Source organism: Arachis ipaensis, chromosome B9 (genome assembly GCF_059453495.1).
Source record: "Arachis ipaensis isolate K30076 ecotype BB chromosome B9, ASM5945349v1, whole genome shotgun sequence".
In the NCBI taxonomy this organism is placed as follows: Eukaryota; Viridiplantae; Streptophyta; class Magnoliopsida; order Fabales; family Fabaceae; genus Arachis; species Arachis ipaensis.
Window position 1 is genome coordinate 11095861 of NC_142444.1, and position 24502 is coordinate 11120362.

Here is a 24502-nt window from a genome sequence, read left to right on the forward strand (position 1 = left end):
TTATTTATATCAACCATACAAGAGATACTAGGAGAGTTTAAAACATGGGTTGTGTTCTTTGCTGCTGATTTGCATTTGAGATTTAGCTAAATGAATTTTTTTATTTGTGCAACTTTGTTGTTTTATGCCAAAAAATAAAAACTATTTGTATTTTATAGTTGATTGATTGGATAAATAATAGTGATAACATCATAATTTTGATGAATAAAATAAAAAATATAAATATGCATATAATAATTTTTTATTTGTATTTCTTATTAAAATGAGACTAAATAGCAAATCAAAGAGTGAGTATTGACAGAGTACTAAAATATATAAACTAAGACTATTTTTTTTTTATATTCATCCCTTCTAAAACTCATGAATGATAAAATAATTTATTTTTAGTAAAAATAGTGAATTTTTTCACTAAAAATAGCAAATCAAATAAAAAAAATTCACTATTTTTTACTAAAAAATTATTTTATCATTCATGAATTTTAGAAGGGATGAAGATAAAAAAAAATTAGTCTTAGTTTATATATTTTAGTACTCTGTGAATACTCCCTCTTTGATTTGCTATTTAGTTTCATTTTAATAATAAATACAAATAAAAAATTATTACATACATATTTATATTTTTTTTTATTCATCAAAATTATGATGCTATCACTATTATTTATCCAATCAATCAACTATAAAATACAAATAGTTTTTATTTTTTGGCATAAAACAACAAAGTTGCACAAATAAAAAAATTCATTTAGCTAAATCTCAAATGCAAATCAGCAGCAAAGAACACAACCCATGTTTCAAACTCTCCTAGTATCTCTTGTATGGTTGATATAAATAAAAGAGAATGAAGTGATTGTTAAGGAGAAAAATATATGATTTAGTGAACTTTTGGCTAAAAATAAATTATTTTATTATTTATAAATATATGATTTAGTGAAATTTTGGCTAAAAATAAATTATTTTATTATTTATAAATTGTAAAAGAGATGAGAATAAAAAAAATAGTCTTGATTTATATAATTTAATACTTTGAGTATTGTATTTTTTTAATACTATCCTCCCCATCCATTTGTGAATAAAACTCTACCTCTCTACATTTTCATGGTTTATATAGGGAGCCCATTGACACATACTAAACATAAACCGCTATAGGCACCAGCGGTTTAAGCACGCACACCAACCTACATAAACCGCTGCTGGCAGCAGCGGTTTATGACCAACCAAAAATACACATAATCCGCGGCTGGTACTAGCGGTTTCTGTGCAATTGTAAACCGCTACTGGCAGTAGCGGTTTATATAAAATAGTGAAACAATGTATTTACGTATCCGTTTTTGAAACAATGTATTTACCTAAAATTGGGGTTCAAACAATTTAAAAACGTAAATTGCCCTTAAAAATACATAAAATAATATATATTATACACACAAAAATACATACATAGTTGATTTTTATTGCATATATAGTAATTTTGTTTGTCAAAATCTATTTAGATTGAGTCATACATACTATTATGTTTTAAAAAAAGTACTAAATGTAAAAAAAAAAATGAGCTAATTTATGTATATTTATATGTATTATCTTATATAATTTAATATTTTTATATTTTAATATATTTTATATGAATAATTAATTGGTGACTAATTTTAATATATAATATAATTATTTTTTAAAAAATATTATGTGTATATTAAAAAATATTGTATGTATATATATGAAAGCGTTTAATTTTGTTATTAATCACTAAAATAGTTTTAGGTTTATTGATCCATTGATGGCTTGATGCTCAAAATAAGAGATATCATGCATTGGGATTGGCGTGTTGACTTTCGTTTGATTATGAGAGATGCAAACACTGTAGCAGATATTATGGCAAGGGGCGGAGCTAGATAAAATATTAGAGGGAGACTAAAAATATTTACATAATAAAATATGACTAAAATAAAATTTTAAGGAGACTAAACTGAAATTTACATATAATTTACATTTAAAAAATTAAAATTAGAGGGGTCATTGCCCCTTTGTTTTATTTGTTTTGTTTTTTTTTATTTAGTTTATTTAAGTCACCAACAAAAATTATCAAATTAATTATTATATATTTATATATAAATATAAAATTATTGCTTTTTTATGTTACAAATCAGAGATCATATATTTCAAAAGAACATTTTGATGAATTACAGGTTTCTTTTATTTGATTTTTAATTTTATAACGAACAAAATTGGTTTCAACTAATTTCTTTTTATAGTCAAAATAATATTTGAAGAAGCGTAAAGTCAGAGTTAACTAGCTAAGCTTAGTTTGATAAAATACTATGAAAACTTATTATACTTTTAAAAAGTATAAAATTCGATAAAAAAAAAATAGGGTCCATCTAGTGTACAGATGCATTTTGGTACAGATTTACAGATTTTTGTTTTTATTTAGTTTAAAAGCGTATCACTAAAAGTGTTGCTTAAAGAGAAAGTGTTACCCTTAATCGTTAACTTGACTCTGATACCAATTTTTAACTCTTTTATGTTTATAATGTGTATAGATTTGAAGATGTTGAAAATTTTTATTATTACTAGTATTTATAATTCTGATTTCATTTCTATAGTTTTTTTAATCTTGTTTTAGTTTATAATATTCGTTTTTGCATGGATTATTGTTTATAAAATTTTTTATCTGTTTGTCTTTTTCTTTAATATATTTTTTCAAATCTTCAAAAACTTCTTTTATTTCTACACTTTCCGTTGTTTCTAAATATCTTTTTAATTTTTCAACCTCATTCTCCATTTTTTCTTTTAACAGCTTTAATTCTTTTAAGTCATAATATGGTTTTCCAGGCATTTATAAATTTTTTAAGTTTAACTCCAACTTGTTTATATTTATTCTTATTTCTATCCTTTTTATTATAAGGTCATCAATTTCGATCTGAAGATTATTTAATTCCTTTTTATACTCCTTTATTTTACTTTTTAATTTTTTCGCTCTTTTTCTTTTTATTTTATTTTCTGGTCTTTCAATCTTTGTATGCTTCATTATTTATTTTAGAATTTCTGCAAATTCTATCATTGCTTCATCACTTTTTTCTAGAGATTCTATTAATTTTTCTAACTCTTCAACTTCTCTTTTTAACTTGTCATAGATTATTTTTAGAGTTTTAAATGCTCTTTGATTTATTTCAGAGAACTGTAAATAATTCAAACGATTTTCTCTTTCAAAGAGCTCTTGTTTCTTATCTTGATAAGTTACATATATTTCTTCTTTATTTATTGTCATAATTTAGTATTTAGGGTTTCATTTAATTTTTCGACATTTTTTGTTAATTCTTTTATTTCAGAATCTTCTTCTTTAATCTTTAACTTAGATAAACTTAAGGGACTATTAATTTTAGATTCTCTTATTTGAAAATTTGATGAAACCAATTTTCCTGATGGTTCTTTTAGTAATAGAACTGAGTTTTCAATAGCTTTATATTTTGGTATTTCTGTTTTTACAATTTTCTGGAATAATTCATCGACATAAATTCTTTCTCTATTTTTAAATATTATACTATGATGGCTATTTGTTAAAGCATAATTTATTGCATATGTAATTGAAAATGGTTCATCATCTTGTTCCATTAGATTCTTTCTATGAAATTTATAAGCCAAATTTACAGATCTTCCAAGATTTTCAGTTGATAAAGGTATAGCATATCCAAGATAGGCATTAAATTTAACATTTACGTTTGCCAAATTTCCATGAACAATTCCAATTATTTGATCTATTGGGTCATCAGTAATTCTTTTGTCACAGATTGCTAAACTTATTGGTGAATTAATTCCTTTCATATATGTAGATTTAATTAAGACTTGTATAGTACTAATATGAATCCATCCAATTTTAGATCTTTTTTGTTGATCCTTAATTTTCTCAATCTGTTTACTCAATTCTTCATTATTTATCAAAGCTATTTCAAGTTCTCCATTGGCAGATTTTATTTTTATAGGAGCTTCAAGTTGAATTTTTCCATAGTATATTATATTTTTTCTGTTAAAAACTTCTTTTAAAAGATTTTGTTTATTAAAATTTTCATTTGATTTGAGATTTAATTCTGTTTTTAGAACAGCCTGCTTTTCATTATCTAATAAAGCAGTTAATCTATAATAATCAGATTCTTCTGTTAATTCTAAACTTTCTAAATAATTCATAATTGAAAGACTAGAATGAAGATGTACCTTTCTGGAGAAAAACTTCCTTTATTCAGTATATTTTACACAAGGGGTTTTTATCTCCAGAGGGGAGATTGTAGATACTAACTCCAGAGGGGAGTTTAGAACTATTTTTCCCTAAGGGGATTCTTCCTCAGACTATAGAATCGCCTCGGCAGCTTCCTCCTTGCTCTCCTAGCATATGAGTACTCTTAGCCTCCTGCTTCCTATTGTCTGATGCCTTTACAATTGCCTAAGCAGCCTATTTATAATAGTTGGGTTTGATGGACAATTCCCATCCTTACCCTTCTTATGACGTCATTGCTTACGTCATTGTTTGTTCTCTTTCACCAGCTACATTGTTGGTGCTCTATGACCTAAGTGCTTACGTCACTATGCAATAATGTTGAGAGATGCTTCAGATGTGCTGTCCTCTTCTTTTATCATGTGACCGTCAGATGTATTGTCTTCTTCCTTCATCATGTGAGTTGATTCCGTTTCATTATTGCTTTCTTCAGATAACTCTGAGGCACATAGCTGGCACTTGTGGTCTTCTCTGTCTTTTATCAAATAGCAGAGATTCCTCTTTATCCCTTCAGGGAGCTTTTCTAAAAGTCCAGATAAGTTGTAGAATGCTGATTCAAATTCTACCAAGAGTCTCATCTCTCTTTCTTCAATTTCATTTCTTTTACTGGACACAAGCAGAGTATTTCTACTTTTATAATTAATCCTTGTATGAGATTCCTTCGTTATTTTTTGAGTTCTTTCAAAGACCCTTGCTAATGTGCTGGCTAGCCTTCCTTCATGACTGTAAATTGTTAAATCTTGAATTTGATCAATTGGTTGAAAATTTCCTGGGAAGACGGACATGAATATTACTTGGTGTGCTGGAACCAAGCATTCTTCTTCTTCATTAAAAATAGGTTGACTGTTTGTAAATTTTAGGGATATATCCCTTGGATTTACATTGTCAATCATATTTTTAAATCTCTTTACTGCATCAACGAATCCTGCAGGAAACTCACTAATAATTTTTAGATCATTAAAAATTAAGATTGTATCAATTAATCCATACTGGAAAAACTGATAGGTGTCAGATGGGGAAGCATCTGGAAATATAACCAGCTTTGTTAGCTGTTCTTTGACAACAGGATAATATTCCAAAATTGCCCTTTTTTCTTCAGTCCAATTCAGGACTATGTTAAGGGTTTCTCTGAGATTAGATCTACAGACCCTTTTCTTTTCCTTGATTTCAGCCCTTGTATGAATGTTTCTTATTATCCATGTTCTCTGGGTTTGAATTGGAGCTTTATCTGCTCTTTTTAGGGTTTGCTCTGGATGGAGAGCTTCATATTCCTTGAAGGATTTCTTTGCCTCTTCCAGTGTTAGGAACCCTCCTTTATGAATTATCTTTGACTGGTGTGTGAATGGTGCTACTTTTTTCCAGGCATCATATACTCCTTTCATGGGGCCATTATAAATTACATAATATTTTTTATCTTGGGTGGATTTTTTAATGATTTCAGCAATTGTTTTATTTTCTGAAATTTTTTCTTCACCTGATTTGTCCACCATGCTTAGCTGGCTGAACTCTGATGTTTCTGCTTGTTGTGTTGATTTCATTGCTTCGATGGCCTTCTTGAGGGATTGGATCTGTGTCCTTATTTGCTGACAATGCTTGCATTTTTCGAGCTCTTGCTCATATTTTTGAATTTCTTGATCTAATGCGTTGTAGACGAACTCCATTCTCTTGTTAATGTATCTGCAATAACATTTTTGTCACCCTTAATGTATTCAATTTTTATTGGATATTGTAACAAAAATAATTGCCATCTTACCAATCGTCCATGATTATAATCAACTTTTAAATTATATCGTATGAAACCTGTTAGGTAGCTTGAATCTGTCCTTAATGTAAATTCTCTTGGTAGTAAATCAATTTTCCATTTCTTAAGAGATTTAATTGCTGCTAGAGTTTCCTTTTCATGAGTGGTATATCTCTGTTCTGTTGGAGTAAAAGTCCCTGAAATATACCTGCAAAGTAATTCCTTTAGGGAATCTTTAGAATCTAGTGATTCTTTTCCTTGTTCCAAACTTTTTATAGCTTTCTTAGTTTTTAGACATCCTGATCAGGTTATGTCTGAAGCATCTGTTTCTACTATTAAGTAGTCATTTTCTTCTGGAATATAAAGTTCTGGAAGTTTTTCACATAATTCTTTAATCCTTTGAATTTGCATACTATCTTTTTCATCCCATTTCCATTCTTTTTTAGTACTTATTTTTGGAAATAAGCTTTTAGTGTATTCTGTTATATTCTTTAAAAATCCTTGATCAGAAATATAATTTATACATCCTAAAAATCTTTGTAATTATTTTCTATCTTCTATTTTATTAGGAAATAAATTTACCTTTTCTAGGACATTTGGTTGAAGTTTTAGCTTTCCTTGAGTAGATAGAATTAATCTAAGAAATTCTATTTCTTGTTTTGCTATTCTTGTTTTCTTTTTGCTAAGAACTAATCCTTTTTCTTTACATCTTTCTAAAACTATTAATAATTTTTGAAGATGATCTTCTCTATCCTGTTTTGTAAAAATTAGTATATCATCAATATACACTAAAACAAATTCATTTAACTCTTTTAGATTTTCTTCCATAAATCTTTGGTAAATACCTGGGGCTTGTTTTAATCCGAATGGTAATACATTCCATTCATAGAGTAACACACTTGTTGATTCTTTTGTTGGGCAAGTAAAAGCAGTTAATTTCTTTGTTTCTTCGTCTAAACGAAGCTGCCAATATCCTGATTTTGCATTAAGAGATGAAAACCAAGTTGCTCCTTTGATTTTTTCTAAAATAGAATCTTTTCTTGGAAGTTTATGAGCATCACCAATAGTTGCTTCATTCATCTTCTTATAGTTAATAACCATTCTTCGTTTTCTCCTTTTAATTTCATTATTGTTTTCGACATAAAAGGCTGGAGCCGCATGAGGACTTTTACTTAATCTTATAATTCCTTTTTCCAAAAGATCTCTACATTCTAATGAAAACTCTTCTCTATCTCTTGCGGAATAAGGAATTTTATTTGGAACATTTATCTCTTTTGTAGGATCTTTTAATTTAATACTTACTAATTCGTTATTTGTATTTTTAACATCTAAAGGATTTTCAGCACAAATTTCATCCAAAAGTTCTTCTATCTTTATTTCAAGACTATTTTTTGGGATATTTATCTGAAAGTATAAATTTAAATAACATGTCTCTAATATAGAAAATATTTTAAATTTTAAGATCTTATCTATAGTGGTAGTTGGTATTTTTATACGTTTTGATTTTTGATTTATTGAAGAATCGTGTGGTGCTTTTAAAACTATATATGTTAATTCTTGAATGAATGGATGATATAGCTTTAAAAAATTATTTCCTATGATAAAATCCATTCCAGAGTCTAACATATATATAGATGGAACAATGAACCTATAATTTTGAATAAAAATTTCAACCATCTCTGCTTTTTGGTTAATTTTATGTATTGATTTGTCAGCTATTCTAACTCTTAATGGTTTCTTTAATTTTTTCCAATCAAGTTTTATGTTTGAACTAGCAAAGCATTGCGTTGCTCCAGAATCTATGAAAGCATTTATAAACTTTTCTGTTATTTTTATAGTAATAAATGTAGCATTATTACTCAGTCTCTGAGTCTGTTTCCGAGACATATTCAAAAATATAGTCTAAGTTATCATCAGATTCTTCTAATGGTTCCATGAAACAGGACTTAGCAATTTCTATTTGTTTAGTAAGATCCTTTTTATCCTTCTTTTTCGGACATTCATTTGCATAGTGTCCTTCTTCTTGGCAATACCAACACTTACAATTTTCTTTTTTATTCGGGCAATAATCACTTTTTTGTCTTTTGTTTTTATTGTTATTTCTTTTTCTAAAATACCTCTTTTTTCTCTAGTTTGGATAGTATTTTCTTTTTCTAAATTGATATTTTCTTTTTCTTTGAAAATTTTTATTAAGACCATATTTTTGAGGTATCTCTTCATTATCCTGACAGCAAATTCTAATTATATTTGCAAATCTTTTTTGAGTTGCTTCTTGCATACAACGTTCTTTTATTTCCTCTCTTATTGCAGAGGTTGCTCCACCAAAATTATTTTCAATTGTTCCTCTATTTATTTCTCTTATAAATCTTCTCATAATAAATTCATTAGCAGGATATGGAAGTTTTGTTATATACATACTAAGATAATGATTTTTATCTTCTTCTTTTAATTTGTAATAATGTATTCTATATTCACATATATAAGACTCCACATTACATAGATCATATATCTGAATGTTAGCTAAATGATTTTTTGCTTCTTGATATTCTTTATTATAGACTTCTTGTTTATGATCTATAATATTTTTTCCAAAAAATTCTTTATATAGAATCATCATTATATATAATATCTTATCATAAGCTGTTGTTTTTGTTGCTAATTCTTCTATTATTTGGTTTTCTATTGATGTCATATAATCTCTTATAGCTCCTTTAGTATGAAACCCTATGTAATTCCAAATATCTCTTCCAGATAATTCATTAAGTTTTGGATTAGTAAAGGCTTCTAATAAGAAGGAATTTAACCAGTTTTCAAAAATTTCTTTTTCATTCTTTTTACAGTCTAAATCGAGCATTCTTTCTCCTTCCATTTCCTGGATTTTAGGAACGTATTTTGATGGTGTTTTTGTATATTTTGAATCTTTATTTATAAATCCTTTTTTAAAAGCATAATTATCAAAACCTGTTTCCCATTTAAATTAAGATTGATTATCCCTAGATGTTCCAGCTTCATTTTTTACTTGTATTGGAATTGCTGGTTCTTCGTCACTTGAATAATCTAGGATGTGTTCTTCATTTTCTATATTTTCAGAATTTACTAATTCTTCTTCTATCTGAAATCCCTGTTCCATAATATTATTTTCTTGAGCCATTTTTAATTGTTTAAAAAGCATTGTAACTTCTTCTAATTTTTCTTCAATATTCATAATTTTAGTGGTGGTTTTACTTTTAAATCTGTTATGTTGATTATATTTTGAAATTTTTCTTCTTTGGGATTTTCTTTTTCCTTATTTCTTTGAAATTTTATAGATACTAATATTTCTTCAAGCATATCTACTATAGAATTTAATTGTGGGTTAAAAGTATGATAAAGATGTGGGGAATCATTTCCATGGTAACATTTCTTAGAAATTCCGTGTGAAAAATAAGTTTTTTCAGGTTTTTGAAGTCCTTCAATAAAACTTATAGTAAAATAAAGATTTTGAGAAAAATCATTTTGTATTGATTTTAAGAATTCGGTATCATTACAATTAACATTAGTTAAAATCATTAATTTTTGATCTATTAATTTTGATAACTTAATTATTTCTTCTCTTAAATCTTCTAATTTACTTTTTTCCATCAGGTGACGTTTTTCTTTGTGAAGAGCTACGATTTTAAGTGAAAAGTGTGGCTTTAGAAAGTGTGGTTTAAGTAAACAAATCTTTAAATCTGTACAGATTTAGATCTGTACCATATAATTTTCTAAAAAAATATCATGTATTGTATTTGCATTTTTAAAAAAAAAAATTTTTTTTTAAACTTAATAAAAGCGCTGAGGGGTTTTGTTCGATTTATTGGGAATGAAGTAGACGAATGGAGGCCTTGGTCATCGAATGGTCAAGTTGCAGGTACATACTTCCATCTAATCTTCGTTAATCTCAAATTTTTAAATCAGTTAGATGGAAGGAACTTGCTTGAAATTTTGTAACATGTTCTTCTTTAAGTATCCAAGTATTATTATTTATGAAAGGCTAATAGCATGATTAGGGGTGCACATAAATCGAATAATATCTGAATATTTGTTGTAATTATTTGTATCTAATTCGAATTTTGTGGATATTATCTAATTTACAGAGCTATCGAATTAGATTATATCCGATTTGTACTATAGTAGTATCGGATAACGGATTTAACAGTGATATCTGCGAATTCGATTCGCATATTCGCACGTCTCATATAAGTAGCATAGTTTTTGAAATTTTGTTTTTTATTTTTTATGTTATATTTTAATTTAGAATAATTAAATTTAGATCTTGTGTGATTATTAATTTTTTTGTTATTCAAGAGAACTTTTATTAATAATATTTTAGGAGTAAATAAATTTAAACAGGTAAAAAAATGAATTTTTTGGAGATATATTTTTGTAAAAATATTTAAAAAAGACTTTAAAACAATTTTTTCTGAATTATACGGATATACCCGATATTTGATCTACAAGTATGAACAGATATCGTATTTAATTCGATAAATACAGTACGAATCAAATAAAATTATAGACTATATTCGATTCGATCTGTGTGTACTCTTAAGCATGGCTAGGCACATTTTTTGGTATTGGTCCAAGTAAGATTTCAATATTTTATTATTTTCAACATAAATTATCAATCTTGACTAGATTGGACTTATTTCATTTTCTAATTGATTGCAGGTTTATCCAAGCATATGACAAGAATCTCTCAATCGATTCCTGTTATATAGTCACCATCATTTTTTTTTATACATAACTAGATACACATATATCTGGATACTTTTTAAATACAATGTATCAAATGATATATCAAAAAATAATTACAACAGTAAAAAACCGGAAAAATGACACTTTATTGTATATTAAATTACATTTGAATCCTTTAAATTTTTATATTAATTGATTACATTGGCACATGGAGCCAGACATACAGTTTTAGAATAGTTAAATTAGTTTTGAAAAGATCACTTATTTTTTAAATTAAATTTTTTTAATCAAATTTATCATTCAAATATTTTAAATTAATAATTTTAGTCCTTCTAGCGACAAAATTTGTTAATGTAACAATTTAAGTAACACTACAATACACACCTAGTAGTCCTAATTGGGCGACTAACATGATAAGTTTATGAAATTAGATAAAATAAACTCCAAATTGAGATATTCCAATACCTCAAGTTCTTCCTTCAATTTGATTTTAATCTGATCTAATTTCACAAATTTATCATGCTAATAGTCAATTAAGACCCTATGTGTGTGTTTGTAATATCATTTAGCGTGCCACATTAACAAATTTTGGCACCGTCAACCAAAAAATAACATAAGGACTAATACGATTAATTTAAAACTTTTAGAGAATAAATTTGATTAAAAAAATCGTTTAGGAACTAATTTAAAGAACGAAATCCTTCAGAAACAAAATTGACTATCTACCAATTCTAGAATATAAACCAGAAGAGTTTTTGAGTTTCATAAACGCTTTCTGGGTGGATTGCCAATATGAGAGGGACTAATGCTACTATCATTATGAGTTTATGACCTTTATTTATGAAGACAATGTGCCCCAAAAGAGTATATTAACACATGTTGTTATTATCTGTATTCTATTATTTGTCTCACAAGTTTATCAGTAAATTGCTATACTCCCCAAAATTCATATCACTATTAAACATTGTTTAATCTTTTTGGGAGCTTAATTTTATGAATTGTACTAAAGAATTTGATAGGGATTATCCTTCATGTTTATTTATCCCATAATCCCTTTTATCCGCCACCTTCCCCAATGATCTTTACAAATGATTCCAATCTTCCTCATCCTGTTGTATTATTCCATATATTTTTAGTCTCACTTTCCGAGTTAGAAGTGAAAATGATGAACATAGTAAATTTTACATTTATTATTATGAGTATGAATGCAGCAAGCCGTTCATAACTTTTTACTCATACAAGAGAACTTAAAACTCGAGAAATTATTATTTTCTCCATTGGGCAAATGCTTTTTAATGCTCTCTGTATGAATATCAAGTAAGTAAGCACATAATAGCAAAAAGTAAGAAAAGAAAAATTATATTTAAAAACAAAATTGAGTTTGTGATTATAGAAACCTTCACACATTCAAAACTTCCTTCTCTATGGAAGATAAAACATTAAAGAAAGCAATGTAAATGAGTTACTAACTAACAAAAAGATAATTACTACTTTAATCTAAAACTAATATTTGCATTATCAGAACTTGACAATCCACCTAAGAGAGATTTGAGACTATTAAAGTAATGATAAGTAGTTGAGAGTTCGTAGTTAATAGATGAATATTTATGAAGTTAGTTAGTAATATCTCTCTATAAATAGCATAACTCTTGTATCATGTAAAAACAACAACTTCGATACGTATTTATCATTTCCTTTAATTCTATCTCTATTTTCTTGTTAGAGATGAACAAAATCAACAACATTCACATCAATCTTGACTGAGCTTGTGACCTTGACATCCTACAAGCCATGCAACCAACACTTAGACTTGGGATAACAATAGGAGCAAAACTTGCCCTTTGCCTTTTTGGTTTCCATTAGCATCCAGTAGAAAAACTGTTGTTGTTTAAACAAATAACAAATAAGAGTTGGAAGCTCCATAGATAACACTTTGAATTGATGAAAAGCACAGGGAGGAAATAAAATAGAAACTTTGGAGACAATGTTGTACCTCAATGAATGCTTTGGTGCAATCAATGAAATAGTTTCTGGCACAAACTATAGAACAAGCGATTCACAAGAAGCGAATACTTAGATTTAACTTCCCGAATAGAGCGTATGACCAAGTGTTTGATGCTTGGCACAGACAATGTAGGTGGCAATGAATATGGATCTTCCCAATACTGCATAATCCAAGGCATATAAAAACCATATTAAGAAAATAGGTAAACTAACAGAATATAAGTAGCAATTTATACTTACATAATATTCATCATCATAAAAACTCTCATCAGAAGGGATGCAAGGATGGATGGAGAGGGAGAGTGATGAGAACTTTTGTGGGTTTTTAAATTGTTTGACAAATTTCTTCAACTGGTAAAGACGTGGATGAATCATATTGAGCCGAACATTTACTTCCAGTTGACTAGAACAGCTTAGAAAAGATATGGAAGGTAAGTCGTCACCAGCATAATAGTATCGAAATGATAATAGATTTGGAGTGTCAATTTCAAGCTTCTCCATAGTAGAGCAATCACATAACACCAAAGCCTTGAGTTGAGAACTTGAGATCTTAATGTTCTCAAACACGGAGCAGTCAACCAATTCCAAACTCTCAAGGAAAGGAAATTTGGAAGACAGATGAAGAAACCATGTGGCTGTAAAAGTAAAACTAAATTCATTCTTCACATTCATTAAGGTCAAAGCTCTCAAATTTCTACAACTATCAAAATTCATCTTGCAGGGCTCATCACTGTCAGCATCATAATATATTTTCTCAATATTTGGAGCATCAATATAAACATTTTGTACTCCCTGAATATCAACTCCCTTGAGCTTTTGTAGACCATGCATGCTTACTGATTTCATAAGAGAAATTTGCTTATCTCGGGCACCTTGGGGGTTGTATACATAACACCACTTCAAGGTTATGTGCTCAATTAAAGGACAATGAGAAATAACATGCTCGATAGCACCTTCGTCATCAAAAAGGACATAGCTCAAGGATAATACACGGAGTGAGGAAAACTTGACTGAAGGATTCAGGAATTCTTTGTCAAATCTGATTCTCCCCTTCAGCACTAACTTATTAAGTGATCTTGCTTCAATGACACCTGGATGCAAGATATAACATAGGCACGGATCATCCTCTTTTAAAGTAGGCAGGCAAAGCTTTAGGGTCTGGACATCACATTCACTAGCTAACTTAAGCCACTGATCAACATCAGGGTATATAAGCTGAAGGTCATAGCAGGTTAAACTAAGCTTGAGCTTGAATTCTTTGATTGCTAAGCCTTGTTCACTGAACCTCAGCAATCTTTGCTTGCCATAATCAAGGAATGTCTTAATTTGTCGATCTTTCTTCCGCTTGGAAGACCTGCTAATAGATTCTCGGTCACAAATAGACAAAATGGGAAAGGTACAGAATATTTCTCTCCATGTCTTAGACAAAACACTAGTCTTGATAGCATCTTGCTTTGGCAGTCTTGAGAGAATGTCATGAAGTATGATTTCTGGTAAACTGGATATCTGGTCCATTTTTTCAATCATTATTGTGTCCTTCAAAGCAAGTAGAAGAATATCAAAAAAAGAATAACTCAATCATCTCAAATTATGATAATCAAAAAAATAATTTCTAAAATTTGTTCTTTTCCCTTCGCGCAACAGTAATTAACAAAGCAGAACCCACAAGAATCATCTTTGACCACCATCGATCCAAACACTAGTAATTTGGATGCAAAAACACATACAGAACAAATAAGATCAATGATGTGGCAATTTTACTATAAGTATATAGTGCTATACATTATTTGCGTCCATTGTTTATTAAGTTTGACCACACACTAGGAACCAAAGAAAAAGAAAGTTTCAATCATCAAATTTTATATAACTTATGTGTTATATTTATGTATTGCTTTTGCTCCTATCAGCTAAACTTTTTGAATTCATTACCGAATAGTGAGTCTAGGGATCATTAAAAAGAAATCCTAGTAATCCACAACCTACAATTGTTCTTAACATTCTACACATTTAGGCATGATATTTGAAAAATTGAAACTTTAAGGATTTGAGCTAAAGCAAAGTCAAATTTGAAAACTCTAAACTTTAAAGCTACGTTCTCTGTCCAATATTTTAAGATTATTTAAAAGAAACCTTTCGTTATTTGCAGAAGTGCCAATAAAGATTAGAATTAGTAAAATTACTGTTAAGCACTAAGCAATTGTATACTGATCAATGAGTTCAGTATATTCAGTGCTAGAAAACGATACCTAATCACAGCTAATTTAATGGCAGTATTAGTTAATTAACAATGATAATAACCGCTAGAGTGTTAGAACTTAGAACCGAACCTGGAACGCAGATTTCAGTCACCGAAGATTGAAAGAAGAGGGAGATGGCGCGAAGAGAGTGGGGTTTGAGTTTAAGAGAGATACATAAACGCGCAAATGAGAAAGGGGTGATTAAATTTAAATATGATCCCTATTATTTAATACAATATAAACCGAAAATTTATTCAATCTTAATAATATCTTATCTTATCTTAAAAATGATTTAAATTATAATTTAGTAAGTTATCAAGTTAATTTATATTTTTGCAGCCAATGAGTTATAGCTCAAATGGCATAGTCTCTCCATACTCAATTAAGAGGTTGCAGGTTCGAGTCTCTTATCTTTAGTAAAAAAAAAATTTGTATTTTTGTAATTTTAGTCCATTTTCAATTAAGATAACGCTGACCTATTTATTGATTAAGTAAATTACTTTTGCATTTTATTAATTGTTTTTTAATATGTTAAACATAAAGGATAAAAATTTATTTTGTCAAATAATTATGATATATGTAATAAAAAATTAATTGGTACTTGACTTAATAAATATTAAATAAAATAAATTTTAATTATGTTTAGCTATTTTTTGTTATCAAATATTTTTATTTTGTTATTGGTGCTACTAAGATTTTATGATTTTTTTGTCAAATAAAATAAAAAAATAATTAATTCCCCAAATCCCATTTTCTAGCATTAATTACCAGGATGCGATTTTTTTTTTGGTAATTAGGAGAAGTTCGCCGTACCCCCGACGAACTCTATAATTTATGAGAAATTTTCCACATACAAGCGTTTTTTTATACAAGTCTTTACAAGTGTACCTTCTTCTTCCTCTTCTTCTTCTTCTTTTCTTTCGTTTCTTGCCTTCTCTTTCTCCTTCTTCAACCATTACTGCACGTTTTCACTGCACCTTCTTCTTCTTCTTCTTGCTGCACGTTCTTCTTCCTCTTTCTCTTCTTCTTCTTTCGTTTCTTGCCTTCTCTTTCTCCTTCTTCAACCATTACTGCACGTTTTCACTGCACCTTCTTCTTCTTCTTGCTGCACGTTCTTCTTCCTCTTCTTCTTCTTCTTCTTCTTCTTCTTCTTTTCTTTCGTTTCTTGCCTTCTCTTTCTCCTTCTTCATTTACGTGCTTTTCTCTCTGTTTTCTTTTTTCATTATTCTCGATTTCCATTGTTTTTTGACATCAAGCTCTGAAATTGTTTTTGAAGAAGAAGAAGCAGCAGAAGATGAGGAGGAGAAAGAGAAAGAGTTCTGAATTATGCATAAGGTGTACTTCAACGAATTTTGGGTGTATTTCTTAAATCCTTTGGGTGTAGTTTTTGTAATCCTTTGGGTGTATTTCTGTAATCATTTGGGTGAATTCCTGTAACCGTTTGGGTGAATTCCTGTAACCGTTTGGGTGTATTCCTGTAATCCTTTGGGTGTATTTCTGTAATCGTTTGAGTGTATTTCTGTAATCGTTTGGGTGTATTTCTAAAGTTCCATTATCTTCAAATTTGGCAAGAAACTCGTTTTCATGGAGGAAGAAAAAGAAGAGTCGTTTATAATGCATGGTAAGTAGCGCACTTTGGAAACAGGAAGTGGTTGAATAACGTGCGTTTATTTACTCTTGAATGTAGAAGTGTAATGTGTGTTTTTTGTTGGGCTTGTGCCAACTTGTAAGACTTGTAAGTCAAAAAGACTTGTATGTGTAGCAGGCCTCATAATTTATATAGAGTTCGCCGCACCCCCGGCGAACTCTATGTAGAGTTCGGCATATTATATAAACGTAGTGGGACCATTTGTGTTTGTCCTATTCTTGTACAATCTCTCTTAAAAATTCACTATCTTCCTCTTTTATCCTGTCTTTTGGACGCACGTAAAGTTCATTGCAGACGACATTCTTAGTTTCAGGTCAGTAAATAATAGTTTAATTACAGTTAAATTTTTTGCTTACTTAGAGTTAGTTTTTTTAGCTTAGTTAACGAAACTGTTGACATGTTAGTTAAAATAATTTAGTAGTTATAGGTTGTTTGTTAGTTAGAGTTACAGAGTTACTGATGACATGTTAGTTAGATTTACTGTTAATTATTCTTTATGTTAGTTAAACTTTGTTATGTAATTATTTTTAAGTATAGCTGTTGTTTATTGTCTATAACTTGGTAATTAGTATAGCAAAATAAATTGTTAGTTAGTTTAGTTAGAATAATTAGTTTAAGTTGTGACTCAGAAGGTAATTAGCAGAAGAATTAATCAAGTTAAGTTGGATGAGAAAAATTTTGATTTGAAAAATTTAGAATTCAGTTAGTTGGGAAAGAATAAGAATTATTAAATTTATAAGCCGAGTCAAATAATTAAATATTTTTTTATTTAATAATTTTGTTAACATAAAAGGTGAGTTTAGTGTTTATGATTTTATTTTACTGGATTGTATTTAGATGGAGGAGCAGCTGTTGGGTTACGAGAGTGAGATGTATAGACTGGATCACGCTGAGCACATTGCTGGCAGGCTTGATAAAGTAGTACACTTTTTAAACTTTTTTTTTTGTTATAATTAATTAGCAGTGAAACTCTAATTTTATGTGTTAACCTTTTCCGTTTTTTGTGTTTTTTGTTTCCGTTTGGTAGGCCCCTCGGGTATTGTGCACTAGGCGAAATTTGATGGCACAGCCACCGGAGCAGATTAAGCCATATCTCAGACGAGTTGGGTTTGAGTATGTGGCCTATATGGTCGAGTTCGAGCACGATTAGCCGCTTGCTTTGGCTTTGATAGAGAGGTGGAGACCTGAGTCCCACACGTTTCACCTACCGTGCGGAGAGATGACTATCACCCTGCAGTACGTAGCCTATCAGCTGGGGCTTAGGATTGACAGTGATCCTGTGAGTGGGTGCATCGGTGGGTGGGAGCAGCACCATCAGGGACGCATGATTGAGGAGATATGTGAGCAGCTACTCGGGGTTGTTCTGGGCCCAGATGACCGTTAGTCACAGACGAAGTGGACGGTGAAGCTCACGTGGTTCTAGAACACAGTTTGTGGAGAGTTGGAGTAGGACGCTACAGAGGAGCGCCTGATGAGGTACACGAGAGGGTACATCATGCAGCTGATAGGGGGTATCATGTTCCCGGATGCCTCTGACTCTCAGGTGCACATCAGGTGGCTCCCACTACTGGAGGACCTTGAGAGGTGTGGTCGGTTATTGTGGGGTTCAGCGGTCCTGGCATGGCTGTATCGCCAGATGTGTTGGGCCACGAAACATGGCCAGTGCAATTTGGGAGGGTGCGTCAGCTTGCTGTTGTCCTGGGCTTATCACCGCATTCCGCTGATACGGCCTGACGGCTTTGATACTCGTCGATTTTCCCTACTAGAGAGGTATTATAGATACTTATAATAATCTTTTATGTTATTATTACTAAGTTAATTATATTGAGGGATAAAATAATATTGTGGTTGGCATTGTAGGTGGGTTCAGTACTGACCGGACAATGCCACGGGCAAGAGCAGGCTTAGGCATTACAGATGTACCTTGAACGGGATTGGGACGTTGAATGTAAGTGCAGAATATTCAAGTTTTACGTAGTTAAGTTTAATGTACTTTTAATTAGTGTTTTATTTAAAATTTGAATGTCGTCATTTATATTTGTTTTGCGAACAGGTTGAGTGGACGCCGTATGCTGACCCACAGCTGATTGGTATAGTTCCACCTGCGATAGCTGAGGCGGAGGCGTCATCGGCGGTTGTATGTCCGCTGCTTTGCTTTGCTATCGTCGAGTGGCATCAGGTGGACCGAGTCGTACGTCAATTCGATGGCCTGCAGCACATTCCGACCAGGCCACTGAACATAGACGACATGCACAGGTTGGATGGTCGGTTTGGCCGTGGAGAGTGGTTCCCACAGCTTCTTGATCGCTGGCATGAGTTGTGGGATGCTCGGGTCCACCATCATCTGCCTATACACCATCATATAGACATGCGTCCGTCGCTCGCATACATGACTTGGTACCTTCAGTGGGCGCACACAGTTATTTAGCCTAGGTGACCAGCACCTAATGGCGGCTGGAGTTGTGCCAAAGGATCTGCCCACGCACCATCCACTTGCTCTAGATCTGCATCAGCCGGATGACGGTCACCTTCTAGAGATGAGGCCAGCAGTAGGAGGTGAGAGAGGTAGGGGGCGGGGGAGAGCCAGGGGGAGAGGTAGGCGCGGTGCTGGGCGCAGAAGGCAGGGTGGTGAGGAGGCTCTCCATCGTGAGGATGTATTGCGCAATCACCTTCGAATCCAACTTACTATGGTCTTGTCCCATCGAAGTTTGCATGCAAGAATGAGTCTCCTTGTATCTCCTAACCTCCCACTTTTCTTGCTTCCAGCGATATGATATGAGTATACTCCAATTACAACGGTGCCGAACGGGATACATTGTGCATTGTACCTCAACTGGTCACTCTCTACTATTTTGTAATCCATAGCCCTCCTAATGCTGTACTGCTTAACTACCAATATCACTTCTTCCTTGTCTTTAAATTGTTGTCCAATCTTAAACTCATTGTTTGGATCCTTTTCAGGGCCTCCCTGGGAAAACGACCAATCCGAAGTCATTGCATCGAGATTCAACCTCGTGAAATGATCCGGCCGGTCATATGATCGAGAGATGGCGACTGTGTAAGAGCGATCTGAGTGTCACTGTAGTAGTTCATCTCTTCTTCCTCATCACCATCATCGGGAATTTCAACTGGTTCTTCATCGGCATCGTCTACGTCATCGGGGTTAACTTTATATTAATCCATCATCAGATCTCTAATAGCAGAACCATCATGACTTTAAACCCCATTGTCCATCAAGTCAACATTACAAGCTTCAACATTAGATCCCTCCTGACTCCCCTCAGGTGGCATATTTAGGTCCACCATAGTTCTTCTGATAGTTCGTCTAACAGCTCCACTCAACGGACTATTATCGACAGTATCTGCAGATGATCCTCGGCCACCCACCTCAACGAGATACACGAATAATTCCAACGGATGAACATTTGTCCATCGGTTGTGCCATGACCGTATGAGCCGTACGTCCTCGTCCTCGCGCAAACGGTACCTAATTCAACACAACAAACATATTTCTCACAACCGTTATCTCATAAAATAATAGTAACAGAGACAATACGAGTGTAACATACCTTTTATAAAACAAACTGCCATCTACTTCGGTCGGATATCTATAGTAAATCTTTTTCACCCTTTTTTCCTCTTGCTGCCCAACAGAATGCAATATCAAATTCTTCAAAGCTGTTAAACTGTAAAGCTCTGGTGTCATATAAGTGAATATCGGTTGTCCGGATCTAAAAGCTATAGAACCTTCTTCGTCATACACTATTTCACCATCGTAACAAATGGATAACAATGAATTCCTTGACATCGTAAAGAAAATGTCAACCTTAAAAGTAAAAACTAATATTGTGCTTTAATGATCTACTCTCCAACAGTCATGCTTTTATTTTCCAAATCCAATATTGGTGCTACTAAGATTTCAACATTTTCAACATAAATTATTAATCTTGACTAAAATATGACTTATTTAGTTATTTTATTTCCTAATTGTTGCAGGATCCAAGGATATGACAAGAATATTACGTTTCTAAATATTTGTACATTATTTCCTTCAATCGATTTCCTATTATATAGTTGCCATCACTTTTTTTTATACATAACTAGATACACAAGATATATCTGGATACTTTTTAAATAAAATGTATCGAAGATATATAAAAAAATAATTACAACAGTAAAATTAAAAAACTGAAAAAATGACACTTTATTATGTATTAGTGTTAAATCCATGTGATATACAAATTTATATTTTAATTTGATATAGTAAATCAAAAATAATATTTTATAATTATAAAATTTTCAAGTTTAGTATAATATTATTATTATTATTATTATTATATAATAAATCTACTGAATATGTTGTTTAATCTTTATTCAAAGTAAAATACAAATAGAACAGTTTAAAGTCTTTAATATTCTTGAATCATAAGAAAAGAGACATAAAAAAAAAGAATGTATATAACTGTAATAGTAGTATATCAATTTTACATTAAACTTTATATCAAAAGACTAATAAAAATTTATCGAAAACCTAGTATTTTACTAATCTCATTAGAAAAGCAATTGGCATATGATGTTATGCTCCCTATTACACATTTCATTTCAAGTCTAAAAGTAGAGTTATTGATAAATTAGTTATATCTACAGTAAATATTTATACAAAAGTGTAAATCATAACATGTTATTAAAACAAAATTACTATTTTTCTTACCTAAATATTATTAAAAACCTCTTTGAACACTGAACTGGAACGCTCCGGTACGGGTTGAGAGATGGATCGGAAACTTGCGGGTCGAGGCGGATGTCGGATCGTCTGGCTGGAGCGATGGTGGGTGGTACCTACAAAGATACTCCGACGCTCAAGTCAGAATGGATCTGAGAAGTATATGGTATGTGGAGTGAATGACATAACTAAGGGGCTTGGGACTCCCCTTTATATAGGTGATAGTAATTATCTTATCTTATCTTATCTGGTTAAGATAAGGGAGGTATTTGAATTTGATTGTTGGTTAGGAGCTCTCTAGTGGGCCGGTTCCGGGCCTTTAAGAAGGGCGATGCGGTTCAGACCCGGATAACCGGGTTCAGAGATCGTTCCAGGTGTGGAATTCGTGGACCGAATCTGTAACAGTTACCCCTGCAGCGGGAGAGCGAGCGAGGTTGGTCTCCGTCGTTGGAGGATATGGTTTCTGCCGTTCGTGGTTTTTCTCAGTTTTTCGGTACGAGGATTTCGGTCGATGGGCCTGCTCACGCGGGGGGTTGGCGCTTTGGGACCAAGTTTGGGGTTTAGCTAAGGTTCATCACCTTTGGAGTTCGTGTCGTTGGTTGATGTAAACTTTTCGTATTCCTGCGCCCGTTTCGTTTTTTGAGGCGTGCTGTCAGTTGCGCTTTTAGAGAGAGCATTTATTGTGAGGGGACGCTTGGGCTGCTTTCTATTTTTACCCCCTTCGTGCTTTGTTTATTTTTTGGGGTATTTTTGTCCTTTTTCCATTCGAAACCGTTTTGGTTTTTTCCTTCCTTCCCTCGTTCGTTTCATTTCTTAGTTCTTTTTGTTTTTGTTTGTCCTGTGAACCTTCTTTCTTCTTCCTCATTCTGGTGCTTTCTGTGTCTTTTGTTCGTTGCTTTTGTGCTCTTACTTCTTGTTTTAGCGCTTTCCGAATTCACGCTCAATTCATCAGGTTGGTGCTCTTTTTCCTTTACCCTTGTAATCTGTGTTGCTTGCTTCTTGTGTTTCTGTTTATTTTTGTTTGTTACTTTTTGGTGTATTACTTCGGATAGGGTGGTGGGTTTTATCTTTGGGGGGATGAGCACCACTGTGTTAGGTGTAGTTTGTGGTAGGTAGTAGCGTTGTTTCTGTTTTCTTCGCCATTTTTTGCCGCGTGGTTGGGCTGATGGTGGTGCTCATCTCTGTTTTAGGTATGTCTCGGCGGAGGACTGATGGTGTGGGTGCTCTGGTGATCCCGGCCGGGGGTGTTCCCTCCCTTTATTCTTGGGTGACTAGTGATGTTTGGGGAAGGCCGCTGTAGATGATGGAGCGTACCTTCAGCGGCTCCGTGATCAGGGGGCTGTTTGTGGGGGTGGTGACGTTGAGCGCCAGTACGAGCTCGCCCTCCCCGGGGTCAACGAGAGGGTTTGCTATACCAACCTTGACTCGCCGACCATTCCGGACTGGATGTGGGTGTATCAGGCAATGTTTACTCGGCTTGACGTGCGGCTTCCTTTTTTGCCTTTTGTTTAGCAGTTGTTAAGCCGATGCTCTGTGGCGCTGTCTCAGCTGCATCCGAATAGTTGGGCGGCGATACGAACTTTCGAGCTTGTGTGCGAGTGCCTGGAGCTCCCCGCTTCAATAAATGTTTTCCTTTTTCTTTTCTTATGCACCTTGCTACCAAAGAGGGAAAGTATAAGAAGGGGGTATATGTCATTTAAGGCCCAGCCTCATCATTGTGTTTTCAGTTTATATGAGGATTCCTTCCATGGCTTCAAGGGGGGGTATTTCAAGGTGCGTCCTGCTAGGGGGCATCATCCCTTCTGGTTGACGTTGGAAGAGGAGCGTCGGTTCCCGACGTACTGGAACTTCAGCGCGGGGGCCGTCGATTCTGACGCGGTTTACTCAAGAGTTCTTGTCCCCGGAGGATCGGGACATCACTGGTGTCCTCTGGTTTTTGATGGGGGGACCCGGTCGCTTGCCGGACTTTTGTTGGTGTGTATTTTTTTTTTTTGGCTGCCGAGTTGGACACTTCCATGTTTCTTTTTCCTTTTTTCAGTTGAGATGGCTGGCGGTTTGACGACTTTAGCGAGGTTGAAGGCTGCTATGGATCGGGAGGATTCGTCAGCGGCTTCTCCTTCCACCCCTTCATCCCGTCCTGCTGGGGATTCCCGGGATGTTTCCCAGGAGTTGGCCTCGGCTGCGGTTGGGGGTGGCGGTCATGTTACTTCGGTCCCAATGGTTTCGGCTGGGGAGGAAGAAGTTGTTGTTGTCTCGGCTGTTGAGGCTTCCCGGAAGTGGAGGAGGTAGGAGGAGGTTAGTGGCGAGACTTTGGAGGAGGAGGAGGAGGGTGTTGTACCTTCCGTGATGGACCGGAGTTTCGATGCTCCGGCCTTCATTGACCAATACCTGATGCCCGACACTGAAGAATTTTTTAGTGAGTGCGATGTGGCCTTTCAGGCGAAGTCGGTATATCGTGCCCTCCTCCGCTCTGCTGTTATTGTTCGAAAGGCTAAGCCCGTGATGGCCCAGGTGGGTCTCTTGGACAAGAAACTGCGTCAGTCCCATGCCGAGGTGGCCAAGATGAAGGAGCAGCTCGAGGTGTCGGAGACGGCAAGGGAGAAGGCAGTGAAGGCCTCTGAGGATGCGGGTGACGAGTTGCTGCGCTTATCCAAAGTTGAGACCTCACTTTTGTCTCAGTTGAGGGGGTGAACGAAAGAGGGCCTCTGATGCCGAGTCTCAGGCTGCCGTACTCCTTGCCAAGGTGGGTACTTTGAATGTTGAGGCGGCCGCCTTGAAGGCCGAGGCTGAGGGGCTGAGGAAGGAGAAGGCGGAGCTGTTGGCTGATGTAAAGGAGGCTATCTCGGCTACCGAGGAGACGATGAGGGCTTAGGCTCGGGTTCTTGCGCCGGAAGCCGATGTGTCCATGATGGGGGCGTATAAGACCGTCCAAGATGGCCAGATCGTCGACCTTTAGTAGGCTTTTAATGTATCTTTTGGTTGTATTCGTACCGATCTGAGAACTTGTAGTTTTTTGTTGGTGTTTTGGCTGTTTGGCCGTGTTTTGTGACTTTTTGCTGGTGTCTGGCTGTTTGGCCGTGTTTTGTGACTTAGGTACTTTAACGAATTTGTGTCTTAGGCCGTTCGGGCCATTTATCTTGCTAATTAAAGGTTTGTATTATGACCAAGTCGTTTA

At 33.4% G+C, this 24502-nt stretch overlaps 1 protein-coding gene and 1 pseudogene across 1 annotated transcript; one reads left to right on the forward strand and one right to left on the reverse strand.

The window, feature by feature from the left end:
* Window positions 1–12730: 12730 nt before the first annotated feature.
* LOC107614979 (putative F-box protein At3g44060) lies at window positions 12731–14234 on the reverse strand. The gene is made up of 2 exons (XM_016317102.3): window positions 12960–14234; window positions 12731–12880 (listed from the first exon to the last, which is right to left on the reverse strand). Exons 1-2 carry the CDS (start codon window positions 14232–14234, stop codon window positions 12731–12733), a joined length of 1425 nt encoding a protein of 474 aa, XP_016172588.3.
* A 9439-nt stretch (window positions 14235–23673) lies between these two features.
* Window positions 23674–24283, forward strand: LOC148543726 (uncharacterized; annotated as a pseudogene).
* Window positions 24284–24502: the final 219 nt, after the last annotated feature.